We start from the raw sequence: 22054 nt of genomic DNA, 5'->3' as shown, positions 1-22054 counted from the left end.
TTACAAGAACTGTTCGGACTTGACCCATAGGCCATCCTGTCAGTAGCAAACATTGGTCCCTCCATTTTTATCTTTTTTTATTTACTGGAAGGGAAATGGATAATCCAAAACCATCATAAACAGATTCTTTGCACCATTCAGATGCTTCAAATGGTTGGTTTAGTGATCTGCATTGACTGGGCTCTGTGGTTAAAAAGGTCAAGAAAAATCCAACCAGAAGTGGCATCCAACTGGAAGTGCCAACAGGCAAAGTCCCTTCTAAGTGCCCATAGAAACTTCTAATGTCATGGGGATGAAAGGGGAAAAAAATCCTGATTCTAGCACACTAGAACACTTTAGAACTCAGCCAAGGGAGAGATTTCCCTGAGAATTTCACTGACCTCTGTGTTTTCCCTACATACTACATACCCCATGGACCTCCTATAAAACTAATACTAATGATATTAAGATTTGGCTGGAGATGACTTTTGGTTTACCCTTTTTCTCTTTTTTAAGTGAACTGTGACTCATCAAAGTTTACAGAATTGACAATCCCACTCTCTGTGTTCTCCTACTGAAGCATCTTTTGGGCAACATAAAAATGAGAATTAAACTTGGGAGGTTATTTCAGGTCTAAATGTATCCACAGTTTTTGGTTAACATCAATAGTGAAGGGAAGCCCTTTAATTCAGCTGTGATGGAGATTTCACAGAATAGGATGCACATCTTTTTTCCCATAAGATAAATGTATGGATATCCATCTTTTAAATACTAAGAAAAGCAGCTGTAAACCACAAAAATAGATGTTTATGTCAGTATGTAGAAATATAGTACGCAGCATGTGAATGTTATGCTCTGCATATAGGAATACATGTTTTACATGTCACCTGACATGCTTGTGACATCATATCCAACATAGAATATGAAGTACATGCCTAAATATATATGTATTTATATATATATATTTATTTATATATATATATATATATATATATACACATATAAAATATATACACATATAGCCAGTGTGTTGCTATGGACACTAAAATATCATATATACACATGACCTCATGCATTCATTGTATCCTGTGATTTAGGGGGGTGGGTGTGTGTGCAGATAGACAGGTGCATGTGCTACCCTAAAGAGAGCAAGCATTTAGCTAGCAGGCCAGCATTCTGAGAGCTCATGCTCCAACACGGTGCTGAACTGACAATCTGTGCACGGAGCCGACACTGCACCCAGGGTTTGTACCGTGTTCCTCCCAGGCCCTAGTCCAGGCAGTCCCTGAAGAGAGCTCTAGATTTTTCCTAGCCTGCAGAGGTGGGGATCTCTTGTCATTCCTAGCTCTGCTGCAATCACATCAAGAGTTTCAGGTCCTTCCTACCGTCCCCTCCCTTTCCACCCGCTCATCTAAGTTACCTATATCAGTGACAGTGTCCCTGCTGTGGGACAGCTGCAGCTCCTCATTCTCAGACTCTGAGTCCTGCCGTGATAACTTGGTGCTCTTTAGGCTGCCGGCCCGGCGAATGCTGGAAAGGGAACCCCCCTTCTTCACCCGGAAACTGCGGGTTCCTTTAATCTGGAGCAAGCGGGAGCCTCCTATCCTGATCTTCCTGCTGGGAACTGTATTAAAAGAATAAAAGAGGACTTTTTTCCCCTTAATTTTTCCCCATTTAAAAAAGAAAGAGATGCTGGCCCTCCCCACCCTCCCGACCCTTTGCTGCCAGCCTGTATTGCAGCGTCTTCTGCCAAGGAATGTGGGCTCAGAGGCTCCCTCCAAAGCCAACGCCAATGCAGCTCGATCAGTCAGGGAGTAAAGATGCTTCACAAGAATGTGTTCAACACCTCATATCCTGGAGATCTGGTACATCGCTTCAGGCCTTGTCTGTATTTGGAATTAGCCTTTGTTCAACCACCAGCAAGTAGAGTCATCTACGCTAACAAAAACCCAAAACGTGGACGAGAAAATCCTACAATTCACACCGATTCGAATTAATTCCTGCAAGGAAGCAGGATCTGCCCAATGGATGTAAATTGCAGTTTTCCTTGCCAGTCCTTAGAGTTTACATTAGGGCAGCATCACCTCTTGCTATGGCTAGCTGGCTGAATCCCAAGCATGAACAAGGCATCTTGGACAAACCTATTTTCCCACGGGCCTGGGCTCTGTAAACCTCACTGAGCTCTGCAGTAGGATCAATTATTTATTTATACAGCATGTGTGACTGCAAGAGGGGAGTCTGCTCCGTGGGGCTAGCACACAAGGCTTCCTTGAAGTAAGATTTGCATAAATCTGTGTCTCTGCATGTTACTCTTCATCATTAGAATGCTTTAGAGGAAACAGAAGCACGTGGATCTTCTCCTTCAGACAAATCAGCAGCTTTCAGGCATTAACAACATCCACTGACACTCTGCATTTTTGATGAGCACAGACATGGAATGGTTCAATGTTTAAAGCACCAACTGTTAGCACTTTCATTCTCCTCTTAGTTCAAAGGCATTGCACGGCAGTATGTCAGTCCAAATGTTGCAACACTCAGTCATTTCACTGCAGGTCTAACCAGGCAAGGCCACGTGTGATCAATCACCTTTTGGTGTGGGGTTGGGAATGAACAGCACTGAGCTTTTTGGATACCATGGGTAAGCAAAATATTTAAATAGAATTGTATTTTGGCGTCAGGATAAAGCAAACACACCTTTGCTCCTGAGATTGCCCCAGTTCCTCCAGAATGGAATTCCCACTCCCATTTCCAGTGGCTAGCATGCTGGTCAAAGACAGCTGGATATATTTTGAGAGCTACCTCTCATTCCTGACAAATCAGTTGGCAAACCACTGTCGAGTGACCAAAGAATCTCCCTCCAAGTGACCATGCTAAGCTCCTTAGCAATTGCAACTGCTTGAATAATGTTCAGATCAGCTCCACGAATCCCAAATTGCTTAAGCAAGCTTGTAACTGCATTAATCGTCTGCAGAATCCCATTTTGGCACCCAAAAAGTACATGTGATCATCTGAGAGCCTGCATCTACCTAACTGCAGTGTCTGTATTTCAGACCTACCTGGAGCAGATTCTATAGAGTAAACCCGTGGCTTTTGGATAGCTGCTAAGCCATGCCTGGTGGGGGAGCAATGAGAGCAAAGTTTTTAACACTCCAGAAAAATGAAGGGAAACAGATTAGTACTCATCAAAGAGTTTGAGATAAAGAAACCCCTCACTGCAGGCAAGCAAAGTTTAGTTACATTCACACGACAACGTTTTCTTATCTAGAAAAGTGTAGATTATGAAAGATGCCTCTGCATCTGAAGTGTTTGGCCCAGGTGGATCCCCAGAAGAATATGCTGTGGCCAAAGAAAAGAACATAATTATTGTAACTTTGAAATATAACATTACCTTTCATTTATTAAGCTTCTAAAATAGTGGAATTACATTTTTGCTAAGGTATATTAGGATTCAACCTTTCTACCATAGTCACTTTCCCCACGTCTAAAACACAGTAAAGAGGCATCTTTAGTAAAGGAAAACTACGTGACAGCTTAGGAAAAAGGGATAATGGAAAGAAAACTCAAATAAAACTGCAGGAAAATGTAGTTTAATGGAGAAAAGGATGCAGAAAGTCAATACTAACTTTGCAAAAAGTACATTACGCCTGTAGCACAGAAACATGCAAAGGAAAAGCTAAGTCAGCATTGTCTCTAAGAAAAAGAGGATAGTTAGAGACTTTCCACCAGAATTTCCCAGCCGGACTGCCTGCTTGAAGGTATTCTCCCACCCAGGTAATGTCACAGTGGGCAGGGCTGTTCCCTGAAAAGCTTAAAAATGGTTTCAAGCAATTGTCATAACTATCCTCAAAAAAAACCAAAAAACAAACCCAACCCCAACCCAAACTTTTCCTCATCCAAATAGGCAGACACATTTATCCCACACATCTTAGACTATCAGACAGACCATAAGGCTGTGTGTTTTTCTGGGCTGCCAACATACCAAAAGTAGATAAATTGAGGTTGAGCATCCATTTATCCAGCTCACCTTTCTTAGGTGGGTACTCATCTGTCTGCACAGAAGTAACTGGCCCAACAGACACACAATTTTGGAGAAAGTTTTATACCACACAAGTCTTGGAAGCATTTCTAATATATTCTCCAGTAATTGTGGCAAGGTCACAGCTGAAGACAAGTTGAAGACAACACAAACTTTATCCAAAGCCAGTAGAAGTCAAAAAAAGCTCCTCTGAATCATTAATAGACATTACAGTTCTGAGACAAAAACCAGCCACAGACCTCACTGCTGTGAAACAACCATTCAACATTTATCCTTTTCAAGCAATCATCAAAATTATCATCCAAATTCCTGCACCTGCAAATTCCTACCATGAGACAGAATGTAAACAGCTCTAGGAAACTTGTTAGAGGGTCATCTTGAGGTAGCTGGCAGTTTAGTCTCTAATTGCAAATACACACAATGACTATATTGTATTGCAACACTTGTACCATCAGATAGAATGTGAGTCTTGCATGAGATGGCTCAAAAATGGAAACGATCTGCTATTCTCAGCAAACACAGTGAGCTTGAAGTTTGCTTGTACAGTATAGAGTATGTTGGTAACATCAATCTGCTAGCCATCAAAAGCCACACAGTGTATTTTTAATGTGGTAGCAAAGAATTCAAGAGACCAATCACACTAATTTGTTGTGATGCCGTGACTTCCAAACTGGAACAGATTTTCCAGAGAAAAATACCAATCTTTCCTTCTATCTGTGATTTCCCCAAACTGAAAAAAATAGGGTCAGAAAAAAACTAACACCGCTTTTGATCTTTATTTTTACAGTGAATCAAATGGGGATGTTTTTCTCATCATCCCACTAAGAGACAGTTTCAAACAAGGCTTGCTCCTTTTTAGCAAGTGTGCAAAGCTTTCGCTGTATTTCAGTCATAGCACTGTTTTATCAAATTTAACATCTTTGCTTCTCACATTTATTATATTGAACCCTGAAGGCCAGAAGCATCTGGGAAATGATTTAAAGCCACGTGACTCTATGGCTGCCTGCTTTTTAACACAGTCTATGCAAATGAAAACACAAAATCAAGCGCCACTTCACAAGCCCTGAGAATACAAAAGCCTTATTGTTCTGACAAACCTTTTTTCTCCTCGAAGCCAGCCTCAGATTTGAGGGTGTGGCTGCTGCTGTGTAGGGAATCCTTTGAGTCTTCATTTTCATCCAGAACCCCAGCAAAGCTGATCTTTCTCTCATACCTGTGTCTGTCCATCTCAGGATCCAGACGCAGCCTGCAGCACTCCAGGTCCTGCAGCAGAACGTAGAACACACAGATGTGCCAGCAGTATGAGCTAGAGAAGCTTCAGGAAGAACTGCTTCAGATGGGCTTCATTTTAATCACACATAAGCCAACTGCTCTTTGGCCTTGCAGCAGGCTGAGCCACCTGCCAGGATGGGAGAGTTACCAGGTGCTAACACATATTGCTGGCTAACATTCCCCAGTGCATTAACACTCTGGCTGCAGGCTCAAGGGGGGGAAACATAAATCACAGAATCACAGAATGATTAAGACTGGAAGGGACCTCTGGAGATCATCTAGTCCAACCCTCCTGCCAAGTCAGGGTCACTCAGAGCAGGTGACACAAGAATACAGCTAGGTGGGTTTGGAATGTCTCCAGCTGTGAGCAAAATGAGTTTTATCTGCACCAGGATCAGTAAAAGGCTTTGGGTGAAATTTCAGTCAGGACCATCGACCTCACACAGCCCACAGCCTTGGCAAGCCTGCATGCTCTCTTGGTAGCTAAACTAGCTCACCAAAACGAGCTCAGTTGCAAATGTTTCAGTTCTTCAAGGTTTCTAAGGCTGTGCCCCTATCTATGGAACCACTGTGCCTACAAACACCTGTGGCAGTGAGATTTGCTCTACTGAAATTCCACCATTACCTGATCCTCTCGGAAAGGAAGCACCACTCCAAAAATACAGTTAATATTTTAGTCTGGATTATTTTTGCCTGCTTTTTTTCCCTCTGTACAAAGTTAGAAGCAGCCATCTATGGCCATTTATCTTACAGACCCCTTCATAGTGTGCTCTTAAAGTTTCTTTCACCTATAGCTCAGAGAATAATTCCTCCTCCTCGTCTCCCATATACAATTCTAGAAAGGCATTAACCAGTTGCACTTCTAGCTCACATAAAAGCACTAATTTCTGTTGACCTTCATTATCCAACATATTCTTAGTTCCAGGCCTAACTACTTAATGACATGAATTCTAAACCATGGTATTATCCTGCTTGTGGATGCAGTCATTTATTATGTTGTAATATCATCAATGTGTTTAAGGAGGATTTTGCTGAATTTATTGCCCTTCTTGCATACCTTGAGGCTGACCCACTTCATCAGAGGTCATCTGCAGCCTTTGGAATAATTTTCAGAACATAATTACAATATTATCCAGATAAATCATCCTGTCAAGCATAATTGCCATGACTAAAATTTGATCTGTCATTAATAAAAACCAGGGTAGCGGGGCTAAATCCTTCATGAAAATTTAACTTCTCATTTTTTCTCCATAATTTTTATCCTGATTTCTTAAAGAAATTTGGCTTAAAAGCTGAACCTATGTCAGCCACTCAATTCTCTTCTCATTCCATGCTACCCACCTCTGAAGCTGAGGGTCACTGAAGCTCACCTCATCAACAGATGACTGTGTGAGTGTGTATTTTTTGAAACAACTGGAGTTTTTACCCTGCCCTACCTCTCATCAGAGCCTGGAATCCACGATTCTGTGGGCAAAGCCCTCTGCAATGTGTGTGGCCCACTTACCACAAGAGGTTCTGTCCGTGGTCTGGGCATGTAGGGAAAGGTCTCTCGAAGGAATGTGGTTATCTCCAGCAGGAGCTGACACGCAGCCATTTTTAGTGCAAAAGGACAACAACATTTGGTAGGATTCACAGTGCCTAGGAAAGAACATTTCTATCATGAACAAGGAATTAATACAAGATCTGGAACCAAGAGGTGATGGACATTGTCACATATGGTGCAGAATGCAGTGAACTGCAGTGAAAAGCAGGGGGCCTCACACTTCTGTGCTACTTTTCCTGTGCTAAAAGAAACAGAATCAATCAAATAACAAACCATGTATTTACCAGCACATGAAACAATACTAACATTTATATTACATTATATCATATCACATTTTTTTATATTATATTAATGGTATATTACATTGTATTATATTATATTATTTATTATATTAGACTGCATTACATTGAAGTAACATGATAATTGACATATATTATATATTACAGTATATTATGTTATATAATTATATAATTATAACATAATAATTTATATTTATAGATAGTATTATATTATATTATATTATGTTATATTTATTATATTATATTATATTATATTATATTACATTACATTACATTATATGATATTACATTACATTACATTATATTACATTACATTACATTACATTATATATATTATTTATATTATATTATATTATATTATATTATATTATATATATTATATTATATTATATTATATTATATTATATTATATTATATTATATTATATTATATTATATTATATATTATGTTTAAGTACCTACTAAACTAACCACAAATTTACATTTTGTATGCATGTCATTTAAGGCTAATACAGGTTAAGAAGTAGATAGACTTCTTTTCCTCTTCAGTTTTGTATTTAGCCAAATCTTTTGCAGTTGTGGAAAAGAACCACTTTCAAATATAGAAAATTATCTCAAAATAATGGAGTTATGACTAATTATTAAAGAGATACTTTTCCTATTGTTATTATATATATACTACCCTGATAACTGGAAAAGATAGCCTTCTTTGAAGTCAGGCTTCTATAACTGTGCAAGCAATCCATGTAGTATATAGAGATAATCAAGGGAAAAAAAATCAAACTACTTTATCAAATTTTACATTCAATTTCTTAACCTAAAACTAAGAAGGAAAGAGGGATTATCAAAATACTTCAAGTTTTGTATCAGCTGATACTTCAAAGATTTGTATTGAAACAATCAGATTTAAAACCATACCATTTGTAATCTGTGTGATACAATTCAAAGCTTAAAAGTATGAAGGATTCTTCCATGCTTGATCAATTTGAAAAGTACTTTTTAGGATAACAGACAGCAAAAACATAAAAAGAAAAGTTAATTGTGACAACTAACCGCACCCATTTTTAAAGTTATTCCTGATATTACCATTTACATACACTTCAGAGAGATTAGTGGTTTTACTTGCTTTTCTCATGTGTGATCTAATTGCTTTTGCATAGAAGACTGAACCAAACAAGTGAAAAGACACTGCAGGGATCAGATAAAATCTGATTCTTGCCAGATCCCCTGGACACATCACCAGTAATGAATTGTGGACTTTGTAAAGATTAAAATAATCTGAACTATCAAAAGCAAATGAGACATACAGTTTAATGGAATACCCAGTTGCATATTTAATGCTCTTCCATCTACTTCCTTACAGCATATAAAGCAGCTTTTGAAAAATCCCTGCCTACAGCAGGACTGCAGATCAGCTCTTTTCAGACACTGGTTTTCAGGAGAGCACTTGAGCTATTAAATGGCTTTCTAGACCAGACCCTGATCTTTCTTTGTCTCGGGGTATCCTTTTAAAGCAGCTCCACATCCCCTGGAGTGCCTGGTATGAGCAGCTGAACAGAGCAAAGAAAGCTGATCCTGCCACTCAGTCATCAGAATGCAGCTGTTCATTCTGTGCTGCAGGAGAAAGGATTTTTGGTATGGAACCTCCTCCTGCTCTGGCCATACCCCTAAAGGGAGGATGCAGAACAGGCACCCATGCCCCTGGAGCTGCCAGCACTGGCACACCACCAGTGGCACATGGGAAGGTCTAGCTTAGGGCCAACACCTTCTCTTGAGCTCATTTCTTATAAATGCCATCTCACTCTTCCCACCAGCTTCTCTCTACTGCAAAGTGGGCCCCTGTGCAGTGATAAGAACAAATCCAGAAGCAGGGGAGGAGAAAGCAGAAGAGAAACAGTGCCAGCACACTACATCCAACAGGGAACAGCAGCACACACAGACAAGCACCAGTAAATTACAGCACACATGTACACACAAATGGTGTCAAAAGAGCACATAAGGTTTGCTACCACCTTCACCTACAGCTATAACAGGATGTGTTTTGACAATTTATTTTGGTTTACAGGGTTTTCTATAACTTGCATGCCTATACAGACTTTCAGAATCAGTGATCTGTCACAGCTCTTCCACCCTTATGTACACACAGGCACAAATGTGTGTGGTTTCATCATCTTGTTGTTATACAGAATTTTAATGATGCTTTTTTATTTCTGCCTGAAAATCAAGCACCATACTGAAGTCAAGATTCAAAAGCCTTTAGCAGAGCTGTGCCAATTCACATCAGGTGAGTTGACCCTTCAGTGCTCAGAAATGGAGAAGCAGCTGATCTTCCACAAATATTTTGGCAGAAGTAACTGTGAGGAAAGGAACCTGAACCATTTTTGACACTCAGGTGACAGCAAGACTCAAGAAATAAGTTATATAAATTATGACCCTGCTTACAACAGCAGTTTCTGTGTACAGGAATTGCTCCTCACTGCCTGGTTTCCCCTTCCCTTTTCCATCCAACTCTTTCAGTACTGCTACACATCTGTCATGTTTTACATCCAGGCACAAAAAAGAACAGGGAAGGATGCTGGGGGTGAAAGTGAGGGACTGGGAAATACAGCTGAGTGGCAAGAAAATGAAAAGAGAAAAAAAAATATTAAGTGCTCCTAAAACAGAGGTTCTTACAAGCGGGGGTTCTTGTAGTAAAGGGAGTCTCCTTACTGTCATCTAAAAAGTCTTCTTCCTCATCCTCCTTTCTCAGGCGCCTCTTGGTCTCCTCATCATAAATGAGGCCAAGCAGGTTGGCAGGACTCTCGCTCTCAGCATGGCACAGCTCATTGAGGCGGACACCAATCGCCTGCAGATGGGGAAAGAGAAGCACAGGAGGTGAGAATTTCAGCCCAACCAGAATGCCCTGGCTTTCCTTTAATTGTCTAAAGAGGAGAAAGGGATGACAGAAGACTAATTTCTATCAAAACTATAATTTATTTCTCCTTTTTTCAACAAAATCTTGCAGTGTCAAATTTCAGGATGAAAACTTTTAGTAAATTTAGTTAAACAATAAACCTCTCCAAACTGGCACATAACAGGCAGAAGGAGATTGGGCTGTTTTGTGGTGGGATTTATGTATTGATATGGTCAGCTTTATTTTGAGGTGACCTACAATGTGCTCCACTGAGAAGCATGTGGTTGTACAAGAACCTACGTTTAACCTACAAGAACCTGGGTCAGCAAGGCAGAACCTGATTTTTAAATTCCCATAAGCATTTGGATTTAATGTCTTCTTTTTTTTTTGGGGTGGGGGGAGGGTGAGGAGGATGGGAATCATGATGCTCAGGTGAGAAGCACAAAGCTCACTTCCAGAAAGATACCTGTAACCGGTCAAAGGAACTTCTCCCACTATTTTGACTCGTGAGAAATGACCTGTATACGTGTCAAATGTTCTGCAATTATATCCCGGGGGCTTTACAAGGAAATAGCAAGTGGCATTCACAGGGCCAGATAAGGCAATTGCCTCATTTCTGTACGGTAAGAGATCACAATCAAATAAAACTTGAAGGATTCAAGTACCAAACAAAAAGAGACAATTTTTTACGTGACCCATAGCAGCTCTGTAGAATTCCTTGCCAAAGAATTATAAGTGCTAACAGTCTGTATGGGTGCAAAGAGAAACTGAATTAAGTATGGCAAAGAGAAACCCACTGCTAAATATACAGCACCACACCTAGCTCAAGAAACCCTGGGCTAAATATATTTGCAAACAAGAAAAACAGAAAGTAGTATCACAGCCCACATTTTCCCTCTTCCTCAGCCATTCACATGTGTTGGGAAAAGGAAGAATGGGCCAAACAGATCCTTGGAGAGAACATGTCCTGGCAAAATGACTTCCCTTAAGAAAGGGATGATCCTGGAAGGTTGTGAAGTGCAAGCTGGAAGGGAAGGCTTCTGAGTCCCCATCTCACAAGGACTGAAATTCCGCACAGGATCCAATTACCTTTCTATTTTGCCATATTTTTTTTTAACGTAAGTAGAAGAGAAGCAAACACTCACATCTCCCCACTGGTAGAAGAGCTTAGCTGCATTCCACTGCAGCTTCTGGTTCCTTTTGTTGCCCACAATAGGGGAACGGCCACGGGACAGCCCCTTCTTAGTGATGTTCACATGGTGGCCCTTCATCCACTCGGGCCAGTTGCCGCGGTTGCAGCGATGAACGAAGCGCGCGCACTCCAGGAACAGGGCTGCTCGTGCCACCACAGGAGCTTCCTGAAATGTTTGGAAAAAGCCACTTTAAAAGCAAAGACACACTGGGAAAACTCCCCCAGCACCAGAGCATCCTGCACTTTGAAAACTTCTTTGCAAGCTTGCCAAGGAGTCACGCAGTAGGAGCAATCTCTCCGTTAAAAAGCTGACACCAGAGTCTCTCTGCGTAAGTCTTGAGCTACTAAAAGCAAGCTCATAAACACTGAACAGTCTTGCTCAGTCCAGAGCAGCATAAAGAAACACAATATGACCTTAGAAAGAACATTATACCCCTCTGTAATGTCCTCCTTCAGAAACCATCTAAGTGCAAAAGCAGAAGCATGCATCTAGCACTGTTACTGCACAAATAAATCGAGTTTTACTTTCACCTTTGCTGCTAAGGCTGCAAATATTACAGGAGCAAATGACACCATGGCCACACAAATCCTAGCATTTGTCACTTTAGGTTCTGCTTCTGAATCTTGGGAATGAAAGCATAAATGGAGGCTTGTTAAAACTAGGGAAAGCACTATTTTGCAGTTATAGTTACTATCTGTGGAAACAAAAATATATTACTCTGGTGTTAGTCAACAAAATTTCACTGGCCGAATTTCAATCACCTTAGCAAGTGCCAGGCAATTCAGTACTGAAATAACAACAGGCAGCTGAGTTTTTAAAGGACTGACTAGTTTCCAGAGTTAAATCCTCCTGTCCCTGGCTTGAAAGAATCACTTTAATGGGAGAAATTATACTGAGTGTATCTTAGTTTGTATTAAATCACCCAGCAGGACACATGTTAGATCACTAAGGAATGCTTCTGAAACTTTCTGAAATGTTCAAAAAATAGACACAGTAATTTTGTTTCCTAAATGGGCTTACTACCCTTTAGAATCAGGAGTAGTTTTTTCCCCAGCAGTCTAAACTGCCAAAATAACATCCTTACAGACATGAAAAGTGACTAAAAAGCAAATGGTTCTCTTAATTTCCATTCCATTTCCCCCTTTCTTCCTGCAATTTTCACAACCAAAACTCCTGCAATCAGCAGTTTGTAAAACTAAGAATACAACAATGCCTTACCAGCTGGCTTTAAAAGGCTCACTAACAGGGATTTCACAAAGCACAAACATGTTTTAGTTTTACTTTTAGATGCTGACAGCTTAAATGAAATAATTTAAGCAGATCTACTTATAAAGAAGGTCTTATCAAATGTGGTCTATAAATACTAGACAGGCCCTGAGACCCTCTAAGATTGTCTGTTGAACATTATTAAGGAGAGTCTACATGAGTGTTTTAATCAAAAATTGAAAACAAATTGAAAGAAATTTTGGACCAATGGTCCTAAAGTTTGATTTAAGAAAAGATTGCCAAAACATCCATTTGCAGCTTTTGGTCACATTTTTACAAATGTTGGAGGGGGAAAAGTGGTTGTCTTGAATGGGAAGATTTTAGCTGCCATGATGTTCTGATGATGAAGGCAGAAAGCTGAATGCAGACACTCACTAACCAGAAACAAAACAATAGCTAGCACCTGGAAAAACATTACACACTGTTCATTGGTCATATGCAATATGGAACACAGAATAGCTGAGGATTTTATTCTTTTATTCTCACAAAGGAAAACTTTAACCATGGAGACATACATGAAGAGATAAAGCCCCAGCCTCAGTCTACTATTGGCTTAGTTCACTAGCAGTAAAGTGAAAATTTCTTAATCCTGTAAAGGAATGTGCTGTAAGAACTATGAAAGCACGCAACTACCACAATTAAAGGAGGATATGTAGGGTGGGGGGCAAAAGGGAGGAGCAGGGTTAATTAAAAATCACTGTATTATTTAAAAATCACTGAACAAACCTCCTGTACTAGGGACTTTCTGAACATCATAGAGCGCAAGCTCCCTGTGGTTGCTTACCTGAGACTCTGAGAAACCTGAAGCAGCAGCAGCAAGAGAAAGATGAAGATGTGACAGAATGAACAGAGATGGATTCACACAACAGAGAAACACATCACAAATGGAGAGAAAATAATCAGGCAGGTGATGTGTAGCTGAAAAGAACACAAGTTACTGTGGTCACTGTCAAAACCTGACACAGCAGCAATACTCTCACAAGTCTGTCCATGCCCATGCAACTCTTCACAAGTCCACTTTTAAGATTAGACCTACTATTTGCACCTTGAAAATCGTTCTTTTACTTTATAAATTGACATAAATTCACCAGTTTGTTAACTATTCAAGTCATGCCATTGAATTTTTTCAACAGATAACATGATTTGTGCTAAAGAGCAAATGAACTGGGTGGAAGGAACCAAATACAGAATGGATTTGGAATTTCACAGCATTACATTACTGTGCATGTAAACCTGATTCTGCAGTTTTATGCCTACACAGAACTTATGTCCAGTTTGTTTTCAAGAACAGTGAATTTTACGACACTAATCAATCAGTGGTAATTTTCCTTGAGTCCCTTCTTAAAGCTCACATGGCACTTTGAGCAAAAATTCATTTTTGGCTCTGGTCTCTTCGAGACAGAAAAGAAAGGCATGTAATACCAACAGTATAGTTCTAACAGATGCCAAAGTAAATCTGAGAACTCTCAAAAGGTGCTGACTGGGTAGCTCTGCTTTGTCTAAGCAAAAGTAAGTCTGGCATGAAAGTTGTCTTAGCAGGTATATGAAAACAGGTTGCAAGTAAATTATTAACCGCTATCTTGGAGAATTGCCTGTTTCAATTAGCTCAGACCTCTCTGACTACATCTACCAAATGGTCAAGTACAATCCCTGACACAGTTCCTTGTTTTTCTTCCCAGTCTTTCACACTAGGACCTGTTTGTAGCAATCTCTGACTTCCTTCCCAACCATAAGCACTTCTACAGAGAAATATTTCTGCCATGGAAACAGGGACATGGAGACATGGGACATACAGAGTCTGCCTGAGACCCAGGGTGACATGGAGTCAGGATACTGACAAGTGTTCTTGCAGTTTACACTTTGCTTCTACTGTCCCAGTACTTAATAAGTCATCTTAAACAGAATCCTACCAGAAAATATATTGCACTTCAACCAGGATAAAATATTTACATCTCAGCAAATGAGCTCACACATCTTATTGGAGAAATGTAATGCTGACAGGTGTCACACACTGTTGTACTGGTCAAAGAAAAGCTGGTCATTTACAGCAGTTTAATTAAGATACTTTAGGTGAAATAGTAAACCAATCCTAGGCAGTGGTTTATTGGAACCCTCGACATGAACTTAAGCATAGACTGAAATATGCCAAAGTAAATCAATTTTACTACTGCAAAGTCTGGACTTAAGCTGGGGCCATAAAGATGAAGCTGTCTGCAATGTATCAATTATTACAGAATGTTTGCATATCCATATATTGATTGTAGTTTTAAAAATTTAGCCAAGTATGGATGCTGCTTCTAGGAAAGTATGTTAATTGCATAGCTACTAAACCTAAGGCAACACTCATTTGAATACATAAAAAATTATTAGCTCCATAAGGATGTATCATTTGTTTCACTGTTCTAATTTCTTTAAATAAGTGTGGCAAAACAGTACAAACACCCAGGCAGATCAAAGATCTCAAAGTTGTTGTAAGAATATAATTTTGCAAACCTTCATGAAAAAGCATGCTCAGAAAAATTATGGAAGAACTGAACCTGGAACTGTCATTTTTTAAAGGTTGCCTTAGCAACTAGGCTGGATAAAATGATTTAAGAAGCTTTTTATTTGCATCAGACCTGATTCAAACTATCACTTCAAAAGCCTGAAAACAGAAATGAAACCACCCAGAAATGCTTTCTTTTGAGTGTGCTCTAGTGACAGATAACGTGGGAACTTTCCATTGCCATTAACCAATGCAGTGAGATGACAGGCTGTCATCTTTTAAAATATACACTGCATGTGACTGCCTAACTTCTGTACATCTCCAATACTTTGTAGAAAAAAAATGCTAACTGAACAGGTACTTGAAGTTTCCCAAGGCTATAATTAAAGCAAGGCTTCCTTCATCTTTAGCTGAAGGCCTTCTAGAAATTCTAATACCAAAATTGTCTGCATTGTTCAGTGGAATGGAGAGACAGTTACATTTTAGTTTGCAAAAGTCAGCTCTGAAAGTCAGACATCTTCAAACAGTTCACTCTCACTGGCAGTTCCCAGCTGACTTCATGCATGGGCACAGAGTAAGCTGGTCTGTACTTAGTCATTTGGGAAATTTAAGAATTAAGTAATGGATTTACAGGCAATAGGGACATAATAGGGATTTACAGGCAATAGGGACAGCTCACTGCAACCCTGACTAGTAAGAGCCACCAGATGAGCTACTCTATCAGCCACTGCATTCACAGCTCCCATCCAGAGGAAGAACAATCTGTGGCAGGAAATGTGGGAAACAGTGAATGAGCTGGAAATGGATGAGGACCAATCCAAAGAGTAGAGCTAGGTGGGAACTGAAAACAACAGCAACTCCAGACCAACACTAATGCAGACATGCTTGAATCTGCAGACCAGGTAATGCGAGGTTAAGATGAAGATACAAAGGAGGAGTGCACATCCCTACAGCCATGGAACAGGCGATGCAGCAAGGGTCAGGGCACAGTGCTCCCAGGACGGCAGAGTCCATGAGCCTGACACCTCCAGCAGCGAGCAAAAAAACCTGAATTTGAGAACAAATGGCACAGCAGTCACACAGGTGAGAGGTGGGGATGTGGGGGAAAAAAGGGGTAGAGAGCGTGTGGATGCTCTGAGAGCAGTGGCTTTTAATCTTTTTTTCAGCTTGCACACAGGCAAACACTTATGGAAGTAGAAAAGCAGCATGCAGAGAAATTGCTAATATTTGGCTGGCTTTTCATAGCTGTGTTTGTCACACTCCTTGCTTGTCACATAAACACCTCACAGAGCCCCACTGGCTCACGAACCACAGGCTGAAGGCCACAGCTTTAGAAATGGGAAGGATTGTTAGAAAACACAACCACAAGGATAAGAAGGAAGGAGACACAGAATATCAGGAAGAAGGGATTGAATTGTGTCACTTCTTTGATTTGCACTGGAAAATCAGCAATATCCACATTTAAAAGCATGCACACTGATGTAATTTTTTTTCCCACTGACTGGCTCTGGTGACTAATAGTTCAGTGTTGCCTAATGTATTTCTAACTCTGCCAGAACTTGAGAGTGGTATTCCTGCACCTCTCCAAGCAGTTATCCAATCTTCAATCCTTATTCTGTAGATTGACAGCAGGAGCAGAAACAGAGCATCTGTGAGCAAAGTATGAAGACAGCAACGCAAGCTTTGCACTGGCAATAATGTAGTTATGAGGAGCCACGTAATAAAAAATGGATCCATTTTGTCTGCAAACTTGTCCACTCACAGATGCTAAAGCTCCAGCTAACTCCACCACCACCAGCTGGCATTGCTGTGATGCTTTCCATTCTTTGTGTGGGGGCGTGAGGAGCATTAGAACGATGGTGGACCGCCACAAATGCACATGCTCTCAGCAGGTAACAACAGACCAAGAATGACTTACAAGATCTAGAGCTGCTGCCAAAATGGAGGCATCAGGGATGGTGCCTGGCTCACAGCAGTTCAGCAGAAACTGAAAGCGCTTCATGCCTTGGCGGATGGCTCCCAGGTTCACAACATTCTTGGATTTTCCTCCTTCTTGTTTGGAGGTCAAGTGATCGTCAAAGCTATGGCAACCTGAAAAGGTAGAGAATACAGAGGGGATGCAGGGAGGGGTAGAGAGAAGGGGACACAGTCTCTCACCAGTAAAAAATGGGGAACAAAAATCTCGATGAGCACAGTCTTAGTGCAAATCCCTTTCTCTCCTTGTGTTATCTTGAAGATAACAGGTTTATTTTTACAATACTCATGACTTCCATGAAACAGATAGACAACTAGTCAGATTCTGGCATATCTTCCCGTATCCATTTCCACCATACCCAGTGTGGAAGCCCAGGACCTACTCCAACACAGATGAATTAGGATGTTGTCTTTCCTCCCCACCTCTTTAACACAGATATCTTGCTTACAGACTTTTCTTCCTTAATAATCTCCTACCTTACTTCTCTGTCACCTTTAAGTTTACTTTAAAGTGCAGCATGCCTAACCCTTACTCCTCAATTGGATCAATTTAGTCATGTATCATCTACTAGGACAGAAAAACCAGTAATGAATGTGTATGTGGGAATCAAGCACTGTCCTTTTTTCAGGCATACATCAGCAATTACCACAAGAGCAAAGAGAAAAGTGAGACTGGCCTCAACTCCCAGATTCTCATCATTCCAGCCTCTCTCCCTTGAAGGGTCTTTCTACACTTTGGGATGGAAAAGAGTTCCATTCAAAAATGAAGATGGCATCCCACTTCATGGACAATTGAATCTCTGCGTATAGAGTTCACATCATCAATCAGCTTAGCACTAAAAAATCCAAATTAGCACTTCTAGTGCAGAAGATCATTATGCAGTTGGTAGCCAGAGTTGAGAGAATGGTAGAAAGACAGAGATTAGAAATAAGGAAAGCTGTTTCAAGGCCAAAGTGTTTGGCCAAAAAAAGCATGGTCAGTTTCTGGGCTTTTTGTCTTTACCCACATTACTGTCCCTGTTTACATCTGAAAGTACAAAAGTTTACAGAACACTGAAGGATAAAGCACTGAAGAAGAGAACACTGAGTGGAGAATTCAAAATTGGTTTTAAACATAGATTATTTGAAAGACAAGAGTAAAAACATCAGCTCTACAGGACTTTTTTACTACTTCAGGAAAGAAGAATGGCTGGAACTCAAAGTTCTTTTGGGTGTGCACTCCCTAGAATTGCTTGGAAAGCATTTATGCACCACAAAAAAAGTCACAACAGAAAATGACAATGTAGATCTTCACTTTTCCCTTGAAGACAGAAGTATATCAAATTTCAAGAGACTTCTTTACACATTCCTTGTCTTTTTTTCTCTCCAGTGAAGCTGTACCTCGTTACCAGCAAACAAAAAGTTCCTGTGTTGGGAAAATGTTTTGTTTAAATGGATCAAACAAAGCAGAAGGAACAAGTAGAACACTTACAGATGCAAGTAGCCACAAGCATCCTTCCAAGTCCTTCTGTTTCCTTATAGCATTTACATCTATCTGAGCCTTCCTGCTATGACTGCCATAACTCTTAGTCATTTGAGGTACAAACAAATGTTTCCTATTCAGGCCCCTGTTAAGCCTGTGTGAGATAAAGAACAGAAATTTGCCTAAGGCATGTCCCTAACCCACACCATAAAGAGCTAGCAGAGCTTTTGTCCATCTGAGCTCAGTGGCATACATTTTGTGGAAGCTTTACAAGACAATTCTTCAGAGGCAGCTGGTGACTGTCCCTTGCTATGCTCATTCTGGAGTGGCCTTGCTGCGATCAGGGCAGCCCTCACTGACCTAATTCATGTCTCAGGCCTGCAGAAGATCTCCCCCAAAGAGCAGAGACCACTTCCTAACACAGGAGGACACAGAAGCTCCTGCCCCACAGTCGCTCCCTCTGTGACCATGAGCTCACCCTTCAGAGCAAGCTTGAGCTTGAGCCACCAACTTCTGTGGTCACAGCATCTTCAGTAAGTGCCCAAAGGCATGGGTCTCATGCAAATGCTCATGCCTATGTGCTTTGCTCTTGGCATGGGTAAAAAGATCATTAAAATAAATATTTTTACACATTAATATATATGTATGTATATATATATATATATATATGTATACATATGCACACATACAGATACACACACATATATGTATGCTTAAATACATATGTAACACAGAATTTCCAGTGGTCTACATGATAAATCATGATGAAGATTACAGTTCATAAATGATGTCACAAATTATTCTACATTTTATAATGTTTAATGCTATTTATTTCTCCCTTATCCACTTCCTCTTAAATTTGGTCTGCTGTTTAAAAAAACCCAAAAACACAAGAGGAAACACCACATGGAAAAAAACATGAGCAAAGTGATAGCATAACACTGTGAATTACAAAAATGAAAAGGCAGAGAGAGATTCCAATACACTGCTTTTGGGTCAGATCTTGAAGGATTTAACAGTACGCTCATCCGCCATTAAAAGGCTTTCTATTCTCTCCTCGTTAAGCACAAAAAAATTAATTATCTGTATGGAAGACAGAGAAGCACTGGATATTTGAAGGCTCAGTGTACTGCTGTTGTTCTACTGGGTTATAAACTGTCCCACCATGAACTGGCCTCACACTGATGTTGCCGTGCACGTGCAAGCACAGACACACACAGGGCAGACACAACTATTTTTACTAAAGTTTCTTGTCTTTCATTGAGTATCAGAGATCCTTGTGGGTAAAGTGACTCAACTTCCTTAAAATCACTCTTTGCCTTATAAACTTTTATTACTCTTGTATTAGCAAGAGGAAAAAACCAATTGTTTTCTGCAACAAAATATGAAGTTTATCTCACAAAAAGAGCTGAGACAGTCTGAGAAGTTCTCACTGCCCCTCGGCCGTTTTTAACCAGTGAGAGCTGGGAGGAAACATGGTGGAAGAATTTCATACCTACTTCAGCACAAAGCAGTGGATGAAGAAACTAATTCCTTCCATCCCTGGGGAATGCTACCAGACTACAACAAGGGGCTGAACTGATGCATTCTCACAAAGGAACAATACCTCTTATCTAGGAGCTAACTGAAAAGCACCACCGTGCACCAGTGGCAGACAATGACTAGATTACAGTGACAAAAAATGCTCATATTTTGCAAGTATCACTTGTCTTAAAAATGCCTTCCATGCATTACACTTCAGGCCTGGGACAGGTGATGGCAAAATGCACACAATGCAATGTCAAAGTGTAATGCCAGAAGAAAACCAAACGTAATGCCAGAAAACATAGCATATTGTAAAACTACAGAAACCATGCTAAAAAATAAAACTGACTCCTTTTTGTGCATTTTTGGGAATCTGGATGCGTTGTCTTAAAAAAAAAAATAACAGAGCTTCAAGATACAAGGTTATCTCCCTGACAAGAAGGATGTGCTTTGAGCTGATGACATGAGCATGTCAATGACTGCATGACATTTTAAAACAGATTATACCATCATCTTGTATTATTCATAAAGTCACTTTTCAGACATTGCTGACTTTGAATATACATAACAATTAAATACACTTCTGTGGAAAAGAAAAGGAGTGTTTTTATTATTATGTTGTGTGCTAAGAAAAAGGAACGGCATCCCTAACGAATGGTATGCAGAGACTAGACATGCAAACACAGAAGAAAAGAGATAATTACAAAAAGGTTTGTGTAGGGTTTTCCATTTCTGTGCTGATATTTGATAAAACTGTCAAATAGTTACAAATTGAAAAAACAAAACTAAACAAAAAAACTGATGGAATTGTTGCATTGGACAACTGAAGATTTACACACCTGATTTTGAACTGAATAAGTGCTTTGAAACAAGCATTCGTTTTTCAAGTGTATTGACCAAATTTAATTTGATTTTAAAAGCCCAAATGTTGTATTGTATATTTTATTTGGATAGTCTGATTTTTTTTAGGAAAAAAAAAGTACCAGAGCTTTTTTTCTAAATCAAAATAAAAGAAAGAAGGAAGGGAAAGAAAACAGTTACAAAGACTAAAAAATCAGAGAGGGCTACAATGGAGACAAAAACCATGGTGAAAGCAGGAAAAAAAAAAAAAAAAAAAGGGTAAAGGGGTAAAATACAGAAATAAATATATTTTTAAAATGATTAAAAAAGAAAAGAAAATAAAAAAGGAGACGAGAACCCTGATTTCTAACCATCTTTTTCTTCTGTGTGATGAAGCTTGGATGGGTGTCTTCGGCAGGTGCGCCATTTACCAAGACGCTTGAAGAAATTCTCCTCTTCGTCCCGCCCGTTGTCCAGGCCTCCTCCCGGCCCCCCTCCTTCAGACAGCTTCACTGCGCTGGTAAACTTCACCTGTGCAGGGACAGAGGGGCTGCTCAGCCTGTGCCACAGCTGGACTTGGCCTCAGTGGTCAGGCACAAACATCTGCAGGGTCACCACAGTGACACAACTGCGTCTGCACAGATCTACATACACTGAAGCACTTCATCTTTTAAGCTTTCTGCTTAAAGGATTGATCTTTCTTGACAGGCTGTGAAAGGACAAAGAAGGAAGGAGAAGTGTGACCAAAAATTAAAGCTTGAGTGTGTTGACAGAGCCTGCACTTGCCTCTCAGTGCACCAGGGCAGACTGACCAGTACAGGTTAAGTTTAACCTAGTCTTCACCATGAGTTACAAAAGTTCGGTGTCAAATTCCCATGGCTTTACTCTGGAGACTTCTTGTTATCTGCAAAGTCCATACTGAGTAAAAATGTGCAGCTAAAACCAGCCAGACCCTGCCTTTTCAAACTCCCTGCAATGCAGCCTGACACATTTACCTTGGAGCTCTGCCTGATGAAGGAGAGACGGTCCACAGAGCTGATATCTAGGAGATCTTCCACTCCATCAGCCAGGCCAGAGAGGGAGGAGCGCTTCAGCCAATTCCCTGTTGCAGAACAATCCACTCAGTACAAATCTAAAAATTATTTCTAGAATTATTTCTATTTCTTAGCAATTGCAGTATATTTCTCCACAGTGGCCACACTAAGGTGTGGGAAAATGGGAGAAAAGCATAAGGTAACATTTTCATGTAACATGTATTAACTGGCAGGCAAGGCCAGGTCCTGGGAATT

At 40.2% G+C, this 22054-nt stretch overlaps 1 protein-coding gene across 5 annotated transcripts in view; it reads right to left on the bottom strand.

The window, feature by feature from the left end:
- Positions 1-22054, bottom strand: part of UNC80 (unc-80 subunit of NALCN channel complex) — a 123452-nt gene that overhangs the window by 62165 nt on the left and 39233 nt on the right. For 2 of the 5 annotated variants that reach the window (XM_088058805.1, XM_088058806.1), the window contains exons 20-27: positions 21761-21867; positions 21197-21296; positions 16884-17056; positions 11167-11379; positions 9838-9973; positions 6792-6925; positions 5113-5278; positions 1400-1603 (exon numbers count right to left, since the gene is read on the bottom strand). In XM_088058805.1, coding sequence (XP_087914931.1) covers positions 1400-1603; positions 5113-5278; positions 6792-6925; positions 9838-9973; positions 11167-11379; positions 16884-17056; positions 21197-21296; positions 21761-21867 — 1233 coding nt within the window. Of the gene's footprint in view, positions 1-1399; positions 1604-5112; positions 5279-6791; positions 6926-9801; positions 9974-11166; positions 11380-16883; positions 17057-21136; positions 21297-21760; positions 21868-22054 lie in introns of all 5 variants that reach the window. The other 3 variants (XM_088058807.1, XM_088058808.1, XM_088058804.1) reach the window with 2 other exon arrangements.

This window comes from Pseudopodoces humilis, chromosome 8, assembly GCF_049639895.1.
Source record: "Pseudopodoces humilis isolate 2021_Gansu_Grassland_sample_001 chromosome 8, ASM4963989v1, whole genome shotgun sequence".
NCBI classification, from domain to species: Eukaryota; Metazoa; Chordata; class Aves; order Passeriformes; family Paridae; genus Pseudopodoces; species Pseudopodoces humilis.
This window is presented reverse-complemented; position numbering and strand designations above follow the sequence as displayed.